Source organism: Malaclemys terrapin, chromosome 12 (assembly GCF_027887155.1).
Source record: "Malaclemys terrapin pileata isolate rMalTer1 chromosome 12, rMalTer1.hap1, whole genome shotgun sequence".
Classification (NCBI taxonomy): Eukaryota; Metazoa; Chordata; order Testudines; family Emydidae; genus Malaclemys; species Malaclemys terrapin.
The window spans coordinates 820,184-830,074 of NC_071516.1; the positions used below are offsets into that span (position 1 = coordinate 820,184).

The 9,891-nt window shown below is 58.6% G+C and overlaps 1 protein-coding gene across 2 annotated transcripts; it reads right to left on the reverse strand.

Moving 5' to 3' along the window:
• Window positions 1-2,249: 2,249 nt before the first annotated feature.
• On the reverse strand, window positions 2,250-7,798 carry LOC128846445 (E3 ubiquitin-protein ligase RNF182-like). Of its 2 annotated transcripts, none has more exons than XM_054045543.1 (2): window positions 7,751-7,798; window positions 2,250-4,395 (listed from the first exon to the last, which is right to left on the reverse strand). In XM_054045543.1, the coding sequence occupies exon 2, from the start codon at window positions 4,337-4,339 to the stop codon at window positions 3,608-3,610; it is 732 nt and encodes a 243-aa protein (XP_053901518.1). In that variant the 5' UTR covers window positions 4,340-4,395; window positions 7,751-7,798; the 3' UTR covers window positions 2,250-3,607. The 2 variants fall into 2 exon arrangements, with proteins under 2 accessions (XP_053901518.1, XP_053901517.1); XM_054045542.1 differs by lacking the exon at window positions 7,751-7,798 and adding an exon at window positions 5,151-5,185.
• Between the last annotated feature and the right edge of the window lie 2,093 nt (window positions 7,799-9,891).

The following is a 9,891-nucleotide window of genomic DNA, read 5'->3' on the forward strand; positions in this document are numbered from 1 at the left end:
AGGCCAAGAGGGGCAGTGGGGCCAGCCCCATGTGCTCAGGCCAGAAGTCTGCACTTCAGTCACACTGTCCCCAACCTGGTGCCCCCCCAGCGCTCCCCTCGGGGGGCTCAGAGCCTAGCTGGGGGCCTGGGGCGGTGCCCACACAGCCGGGGCACTTGGGCTTTGCCGTGTTCTGTCTAATAAAGCTGAATAAGCAACTCGACATCACCAGCCTCTTCCTGCGTGTGTGGTACCAGCCAGCAGGCTCCATCAGCCCCCCACCCCGACCTAGGCACCCTACTGCCAAGAGCTAGGGGCGGGTGTACACTGGGGGCGGGACCCCCATCCGTGGCGTCAGGAGGGCTGCAGCCCCTAGTGGCTTGGCCTCCACTCCACTCACAGCTCAGCTGGGGGCCTGGAGCCCCCCCAGGGGCTGCGACAGTTTGTAGCGTGGAGTGCTGCCACCACTGAACAAAATTGTAAACCCTGGGTGTGATGGCCCCACGTCCAGCCAGGGGGGTGCAGCACCCCCAGTTCCCGCACCACTGCCCCCCCCCCACCGGCCTGTGGGGCTCAAACATCCATGGGGCAGGAAAAGCCTATGGAACAGCCAGTCACAAGAGGCCTCCCAGCACCCAGGTGTCTTGGGCAATGGCTCCCCCCTAGTGGCCTTGGGGGTTACTCCATGGGGCGGGCTGGGGGCCGGCATTGAGAGCTAGCAGGGGGTCGTTGCAGTTTCTCTGGCAGTGGAGAGCGCTGCCCCAGGGAGCTGACCTAGCTGGGCTGATGGGAGCTGACCGGGGACCCCACAGGCCAGAGGCAGCACCGGGGCCGCTCCATTCCACGCTGCCACTGCCTGAGTTTTGGTCAGGTCTCCCCATGAGCTCCCGCCCCCAAAGTCAGGGGCTCCCCTCCCAGAAACAGCTGCCTGCCATATGCAGCAACAGAGCTGTTCCACCACGCTCCCCTCTGCAGGCCCAGCCAGCCCCACTCCCCACAGACACCCCATGGGCAACCCCCAGCCAGCGGAGCATCCTGGGGGTACTGAGAGCTAGGCAGCAGATGGGCTGGAGGGACCTGGAGAGGCTGGGCTGGGGCAGGTTTCAGGCTTGTGTGGCTTCAGTTCTCACTGGTGGCAAAAGGGCATCTTAGCCGCAGGAGCAGCACGAGCTGGGGGGTGGAGCATGGAGACCCAGCAATGGAAACCCCGCTCCCTCCCCCTTGCTGATGGCTGAGGGTTCCTGGCACACGGGGCTGATCCTGGGCTGCAGGGTGGAAGGACAGGCATCCTACTGTGGGCAAATGCTTTGCACAGCCCTCCCTGTGACAGCCAGCACGAGTGCAAACATGGCCATGAGCCGGGCTCTCTGGGGCCCAGTTCTCCGGGGCTGAGTTCTCTGGGTCTGAGTTCTCCGGCGCCCGGTTCTCCGGGGCTGAGTTCTCTGGGTCTGAGTTCTCCGGCGCCCGGTTCTCCGGAGCTGAGCTCTCTGGGTCTGAGTTCTCCGGCGCCCGGTTCTCCGGAGCTGAGCTCTCTGGGTCTGAGTTCTCCGGCGCCCGGTTCTCCGGAGCTGAGCTCTCTGGGTCTGAGTTCTCCGGCGCCCGGTTCTCCAGGGCTGAGTTCTCTGGGTCTGAGTTCTCCAGCGCCCGGTTCTCCGGAGCTGAGCTCTCTGGGTCTGAGTTCTCCAGCGCCCGGTTCTCCGGGGCTGAGCTCTCTGGGTCTGAGTTCTCCGGCGCCCGGTTCTCCGGGGCTGAGCTCTCTGGGTCTGAGTTCTCCAGCGCCCGGTTCTCCGGGGCCGGGCTCCACAGCTCCATGGCCGTGTGTGGCTCACCAGGGATATAAACCCTCCTGCTACTGCAGCGAACTGTCCATTACAGCCGTGGTGGGGTCTAGATTATAGCCCGGCTGCGGACCGTGGAGACCATGCAGCTGCTGGGGAGTGCCAAGGCCAGCAGGGCAGGACACAGCCTCCCTCTGTAGAAGGGTCTGGCCGGCCAACAGCACCAGTAACATGCAGGGCAGACACGGCTAGCAACAGGCCTGTGGTTTGCACCGGAAGACGCTCCAAGACGTAAAGAGTGAAAATAATGATCACATGGGCTGGGAACTTCCTCCTCCATCCCCCCCATGCTCCAGCAGCCAGGTCAGCGAGCTCAGGGGCACAGCAGGAGAGAGCAGAAGAGGGTGAATCTGAGGGCGGGCGGGCAGGGCAGGCCCTGCCTCCTACAGACAGTCCCCGGCCCCCCAGATGAGGAATAGCACCGACACCAAGTGGAGCTGTAATGCTGGTTTTTAATGTCCCTAAGAACTAGGAAACAAAAATCAAAAATAGACTTTCCTTTGCTTTCTTTGATAAAAGTAATAAAACGGTTAGCGGTGTTAAATTAATCCTTAAAAAACAAAACCCAAGGAGGTTAAATAAAGCCCAGTGGGCTCTGGGTAAAAACCACAACGACTACAAAACAGCTGCAAAGACGTTTTTACACACAAAAAGAAATTCCTTTTCTCTGCTTTTCTTGTATATGGTAAACAGCTTCGGCAAACACGGAACTCGCACATGTGGAAAGGAAACATGGACGCTACGGAAACAAACCCTGCAGGGAGCCTGGTCGCCACGGACAGAACTATTTACACTGTGAACACGGAGCTGGGTTATGTGCCCGGCCAGCAGGAAGAGCCTCTGGCCCCTGCCGGCTTTTCTCTTGGAAACAACAGGCTTCAGCCAGCTGCCAGGGACCTTCTAGGCCACAGCTCTGTCAGTCAGTCCGTCCGTCCGTCCTTCCTTCATCCATCCCAGCTCCAGCTGCCGCTTCCTCAGAGCTTTAGTGTTTGAAGGGGCTGCAGACTCTTCCTATGACTGCGACGTTTGGCTTCTTTGCCCCTCGTCTAGGGCAGCAGCCGATCTTCTTCCCACGGGGCATAAGGCGAGGGAATCTCCCTCCACTCTGGTGAGGAAAGTGGCCTTGCAGGTTTACAGAGGAAAGCAAGCAGTGTGGAGCTGCCTGAAGAGAGTCCCCCAGGCCTGGGACTACACAGCCAGCAGTCTCTCCACCTGCCACATCAAACCTCCCCTCCTCTGGAGCACTGTTACCTTCGCCCCCTGCTGTCTGTCCCCACACACTGCTCTCTGCAGATTAATTGGCATTGGTCTCCCGGCTGGTGCTTTGCTCTCCGCCCGTCTCCCGATCTTTCTCTGCTGTCGAGGAAGAGGTGGAGGAGGAAGAGGTGGTGGAGGAGGAACCCGTGGAACTGAGGGTCCGTCCCGAGTGCTTATAGGCGGTGATGAGCTCCTGCAGCCGCTCTGGCGTGGGCTCCCACTTGGTGAAGCCTGCGTTGTTTTGTAGGAAGATGATAGCAGTGTTGTGCACGGCTTTGTAGTACATCTCCTCTCTGCAAGGGAAGACGACAGGTGCTCAGTACTCGCTTCGTGGGCCTGTCCAACCAGTCGCTCAGCTGCACCTGGACCCTCCCACACTGACATCTCCCGTCTCCCTGCAGTAACTGTGGGGGCTGGCAAGCCCTGAGAGGGGATGCTCTCGGCCAGCCCCAGGCACAGGGCACAGCCTTGGGGAGGTCCAGGCAGTGCAGGGCCAGTGCCTGGTGCCTTCAGGACACAGGGGAGCAGCAGGCTCAGGAGGAGGGGAACTCGAAGATCTCACGGCACAGACACTGGCAGAAGCTATAGGAGACACAGAGAATGAGGGTGGAGGGCACCAGGCTGACCAGCACGATGCCCAGGTTGTGGTGCTCAATGAGCAGGAGGTAGATGCCGAAGGGCAGGGAGCTGAAGTAGATGAGGCAAAGCATCCAGAGGACGAAGTGGGGTATGGCATGCCAGGTGCAAGAGCGGCATTTCTGGATGGGGCCGCGGCAGGGCAGCGAGTCCAGGCTGGTGGGGCGGTACAGGCGTATCATGTCCAGCATGCCCAGGCCTTCGGGGGGCGCCACATCCTCTGGCACCTCCAGGATGGTGATGACCAGGCAGTCAGAGGAGCTGCGGGAGGGCTCCAGGACGCTGGGGCACAGGATGACCTCAGGGGAGGGCAGAGTGCCTCGCTTCTTTGCCCGCTCGTGGTATGTCAGCACTGCCAGCACCTTGCTGTCATCCTGGAGCAGCTGCACGTCCTCCTCGGGGACCTGGGTCTCCTGCCGGCAGAAAGGGCAGCTGAGCAGGCGGGGTGAGGACTCCCCCATGGCCACCATCTTGCGCAGGCACTTGGCGCAAACCCGGTGGCAGCAGCTGAGGAGCTTGGGCTTGCGGGCCCGTGCGTCGTAGCGATTGTAGCAGATCTTGCACTCCAGCTCGTGCGCCGTGAACACCAGCGGCTGGCAGCTCTCCAGCTTGCCATCCTTGTGGCTCATGGTCTCCCTTCCGGAAGCCGCTCGGAGCTCCTGGAGAGAAGGTCCTAGAGCCCAGCCTGGGAAGAGGGACGGGGAGACCTCCATGAGTAAAGGGTTTGTAAGCAGAGTCCCAATGCCCTGCCCCTCCCTCAGGGCCTCCAGCAAAGCCACCCCAGGCTAGAAAGGGTGAGGGGCCTCGTTCGGGGCAGCAATTCAGGGGGCTGTGCAGTGCAGGGAGCCAAGGAGAGCCCTTCGCTCGGACCCTGCCCTATCCCGCCTGGGCTGGCGTGCGGCCCCGGCCTCCTGGCAGGTGTGCACATCACAGGACGTCATCAGAGCTGGCACCTGCTGCCCCTGCACGGAGCCGTGGCAGCTGCCTGGGCAGAGGCTCTGAGCTCCCTCCCTGGGGCGGCAGTGACCAGCCCCCCGGCTCAGCCAGCGGCCTAGAAGGTTTGAGCAGGGCCCAGCCGCTGTGCGACCCAGGCTGGGACACTGCAGCGTCTGCGTGTGCCCGGCACGGCTGGGGCATGGCGCGGCGAGGGCTGCCCAGCTCCCCGGGCACCGGCCGGCTTCGAGAACCTGGGGCTGCCGCCTCTCAGGTAGAAGCAGGAGCCCGCGCCAAAGGCCAGGCCTGGCAGGCTGCTGGCAGCGCCGGGCACCCGGGGCCCCGTGGGGAGCGAGGCCGAGGCCTGAGACCCCCGTCTGCGCCCCTCCCGCCGGACGCGGCGCTGGAGCCGGGCAGGGCGCGCCGGAGCGGCCCGGGGCAGGGCGGGGGAGCCCGGCCCCCTCCTCCCGCGGCCGGCGGGTCCCCCCGCGGGCCAGGGCCGCTCACCTGCTCGCCGGGAGCCCGGGCTGCGGCGGGGCCGTGTGCGCGCCCCGTGGCGCCGGCCGAGCCCTGCCCGGCCCCGCGCGCAGCCGGCCCCCGACGCACGGAGGCTGCGAGCATCCGCCCCGGCGTTGGCATGGCAGCGAGGAGCCGAGGGGACCGGCCCGGCCCGGCCCGGCTCGGCTCAGCCCCCGGGCAAGGGAAGGGACGGGGCCGCCCTGCCCCCCCCGCCAGGACGCAGACGGGCTGTTGGGCGGGGGAGGGAGACGAGCGCGCATGGGGGGGAGGGGGGGGGGGAGAATTGGTAAAACGCCGCTTGAACCGTTACTTGTATTGCTCAGACCAGGGCCCCGCTGTGCCCGGCGCTGTACAAACACTAACTCCCACCCCCGCTCAGTGGTTGGCTTGGGGCAGAGGCGGCTGCAGGCAGCTCCAGCAGGGCTTAGCCCAGCCTTGCTCTGCAGCCCTGCTCAGCTGTGACAGGGCTGATAACGACTAACCCATGGGCCTCAGTCATCCCTCCAGCTCGCAGGGCAGACCCAGCCTCAGCCGGGCGTGGCAGGCCTGGAGGCGAGCAGGGCCCCAGCTCCCATCCTCAGAGCTGCTCTCCAGCGGCCTAGGGGCACGTTATGCAAGTGCAGAATAAACCCTCTTCATTTCCTAGGCCAAGGGTCCAACACATGCTGCTTTCCCGGAGCTACGGTGGTGCTGTGCCACCCCCCAGGCCAGGCCGGGCCAAGGGCGGTTCTCTGAGCACAAGGCTTTCACTCCAGGCAGGGCTGGCACAACCCATTAGGCGACCTAGGCTGTCACCTAGGGTGCTACAATTTGGTGGGTGGCGACCGCGGCGGCATTTCAGGGCAGGACCTTCCGGCACCCAGGGCGGCAGAAACGCTGGCGGCGCTCCTGACTCTAGGAAGATATTGCAACAGACAAGCCTGGCCCAATCCCGCCTGGCAGCTCCTCGCTCTCTCCTCCCAGGGGCTGCAGGGAGCCCTCCCCAGGAACGAAAACGGAAGGGGCACAGGTGACTCATACACGTGCCATCTGTCCTAGATCCCAGACCTGAGAGACTCCACTCAAAGCACCTGGGATTTCTAGGGAACTAAAGAGCCCCACACCCAGCACAAACCTGCCTGCAGCCTAGGACTCCATCACAGCTGTAATCTACCACTGGGGCATCCAAGCTCCTCCCCGGGACTGAGGCAGGACCATGGCCCAGCTCTCTGCCCTGGCCCCCTTTCCCCATTGGCACACTGCACTTTCACTGTCGAGTTTCTGCCAGAGCTCAAACCAGCCCAATTCCTTTTTGCATCCCTCTTTATGCACCAGGATCAGCTCCGGGCAAAGAATGTCAGGCAGCCTGGCTCCCTCAGGTGGAGGGGCAGCTGCAGCAGCTCCCACCCAGATCAGTTCTGTCGTACATTTGGAGTGAAATCCAGTGCTGATGAAGGGTGCTGGATCGACAGCCCTACAAGCCAGAGGCGGAGACAGCAGTGCAAACACCCCTCCTTGCCCATGCAGCTGCCAGGGAGATAGCACAAAGCTAGCGAGGCAGCAGTGCTGAGGACAGGAGGGAGAGAGTAGAAACTGACCTGAACACCTAAGCGCGGGGGGGGGGGGGAGAGTAGGAGATGGGTGCATAATTATCCTCATTTCCTAGATGGGGAACTGAGGCACAGGGCGGCTAAGGTCAAAACTTCCCACTAATTTTGGTGCCCAATTTGAGACACTGGTATCTGGTTTTTCAGAGTGCTTAGCATTATAGAGCACTGTTTATGTTCAAAACATCGTTCTCGGTGACTTCAGTTCAGCTCTGAACACTGCAGACCCAACCCTCTCACACCAGACGCCCAAAAAATGAGGAACACAGTTAGTGGCCACATGTAAAAAGTCTGGTTTCAATGACTTGCCCCGTGTAACAGTAAAGTACTTAGTGGCTCAGGCAGGGACAGAATCCAATTCTCCAGGGCAGCATTCAACTCCCTTAACCGTGAGTTAAAGGGGAGACTACCACGGGCAGTACTGAAAGGTGAAGGGTCAGGCTGGAGGGAGTGGAGTTACTAGTGGAGTTCCTCAGGGAGTGGTCTTGGGACCAATCTTAATTTAACATTTTCATTCATGGCCTCGGCGCAAAAAGTGGGAGCATGCTACTGAAATCTATGGATGACACACAGTTGGGAGGCACTGACAATATAGAGGACGACCAGGATATCACGCAAGAGGATCTGGAAGACCTTGAAAACTAGTGTAATAGAAATGGGATGAAATTGAATAGTGCAAAGTGCAAGATCATGCAGTTAGGGACTAACAACAAGAATCGATGGTAGAAACTGGGGACATATCACTTGCAAGAGGCAGAGGAAGAGACCTGACTGTACTGGTTGAGCACAGGATGACTATGAGCCGCCAATGTGATGTGGAAAAAGGCTAATGCAATCCTAGGAGGAAACAGGCGAGGTATTGCCATTATACAAGGCACTAGTGAGACGTGATCTGGATTACTGTGTGCAGTTCTGGTTTCCCCATGTTTAAAAGGGATGAATTCAAACTGGAACAGGTGCAGAGAAGAGCTATTGGGATGAACCGAGAAATGGAAAACCTACCTTAGGAGAAGTGGCGCAAGGAGCTTGGCTTGATTAGCCTAACCAAACAAATGCTGAGGGGAGAGGTGATTGTTCCCTATAAATACATCAGAGAGACAGACAGCAGGGTTACCTAAGTAAAGGACCACTTGGCACAAGAACAGATAGATACAAACTGGCCATCAACAAGTTTAGGCTTGAAATTAGAAATCAGAGGAGTGAATGTCTGGAACAGCCTCCCAAGGGGAGCAGAGGGGGCAAAAAACTGGCATCAAGACTGAGCTTGATTATGGAGCTGATGGTATGATGGCACTGCCTACAATGGCGTGTGCCCCATCTGTGATTGATAGCAGCAAATATCCCCTAACAGCCAGAGATGGGGCACTCCTTGAAGAGGGCTGAGAGTTACTAGATAATTCTTTCCAGGTGTCTGGCTGGTGGGTCTTGCCCACATGCTCAAGGTCTACCTGATCACCATACCTGGGGTCAGGATGGAATTTTCCTCTACGTCTGATAGACAGAGAAACTGGGGATTTTTCACCTTCCTCTGAAGTGTGGGGCACGGGTCACTTGCAGGTTTAAACTGGTGTCAATAGTGCATCTTCTGTAACTTGAAGTCTTTAAATCATGGTTTGAGGACGTCAGTAACTCAGCGAGAGGTTAGGCATCTATTACAGGAGTGGGTGGGAGAGATACTGTGGCCTGCAGTCAGATTAGATGATCATGATGGTCCTTTCCAGACTTAAGTCTGAGACCATACTTTCTTTTCCTGAAATTCCCGGCTTCATTCACTACACACCTTCCAACTTCTGCAACAAATGAGGCTGATGTGTCTGCCTCCTTCTCCACACCTGTGATTTATCCCCAGAGCAGGTCCATTCTGCACACTGAATGAGGCAGGGTCCTGCGGAAAGAAGTAGTATGTGATCATGTAATTGAAGACTGTATCATAATGCATATGCCCAAGAGGGCAGAGTTAAGGTTCCATGGGCAACCTTATAATGGCATTTACTCGGTTTTGAGTGCTTGCCTTTGCAACCTTAATGTTCTTTTAATATAGCTTGTGTGTGTGCGCGTGTGTATAATTTCCTAGGTATTTAAAAGAGCAAACAAACAGTCCCCCCTCGAAATTCCATCATGTGGCATCATAGGGACATTGGCATGGTTCATCAGTAGGGCTAGAACCTGTATATCCACCACAGACCTCTGCCACTTAAACTAACAGAGTAACTGATAGCAGTAGTGGGTTGTCACCTTCCACCTGGCCCCGCACTAGAGAGGGTGTCACACTTTGCCAGTGGGTTTCACAGATATTCAGACAGCAGACGAGTGGTGAGACTCTAAGATCTTGGGTTCCATTCCACACTCCATAGAGGCGTGTGCTGTAGTGCACAGACTCTTCAGCCCATTCTCCCTAAGTTTGTCTCTTCCACAACCCTGGCTCCTTGTCCCCAGCTCATTCCCCTTGCCTCTCCAGTCACAGTCACTACTCTTCAAGTTTCTCATCCCAGCCCCAAAGCCCAACCAATCATAGCTCCCCCTCCTCCAGCTCCGTTTCCTTATCTTAGCCAGCCTCAATACCCCTCCTAGCACCTCATCTCTTCCCCTGCCACTGACAGACTTCCTCCAAATCCAATCTCAATCATCTCCCCAAACCCCTGCCCAGCTCTTGGTTCCAGTCTCTTTGAACAGCAAATCCCAGTTCTCTCATCTCAGCTCTCTTCTCCTCTCCCTTCCCACTAGTTCCTAGTTCCAGTCTGCTTATCCAACCAGCAATTCCACCCCTTGCCAAGTCATCTGATCCGTCTTGTCCCCCCATTTACCACACTGGCTCCCCAGTCTCCTTGCACAAGCATCCCTCCCAGACTCCTGGTTCCAATCTACTTTTCATCTCGCTTTTGTCCCCTCTTCATTCAGATCAGACAGCTGCTACACGCAGGGGGATCATTGAGGGCACAGGAGAGAGGCTCCCTGCTCTCAGTTCCAGTGCCCAGCCTGGAGCAGATGGGAGTAATCTTTACAGGAAATCCTGTACTGGATCGTGTTCAGTCACTTGGGGAGCTGGTGCACGGGCAGTCCAGTAGGAGTGGAGAGGCGGGAACAAGCTCGATTGCTTGGTGGAGACAGCACAAGTCTGCTCAGTGAGGATGGAATCTTGAAAC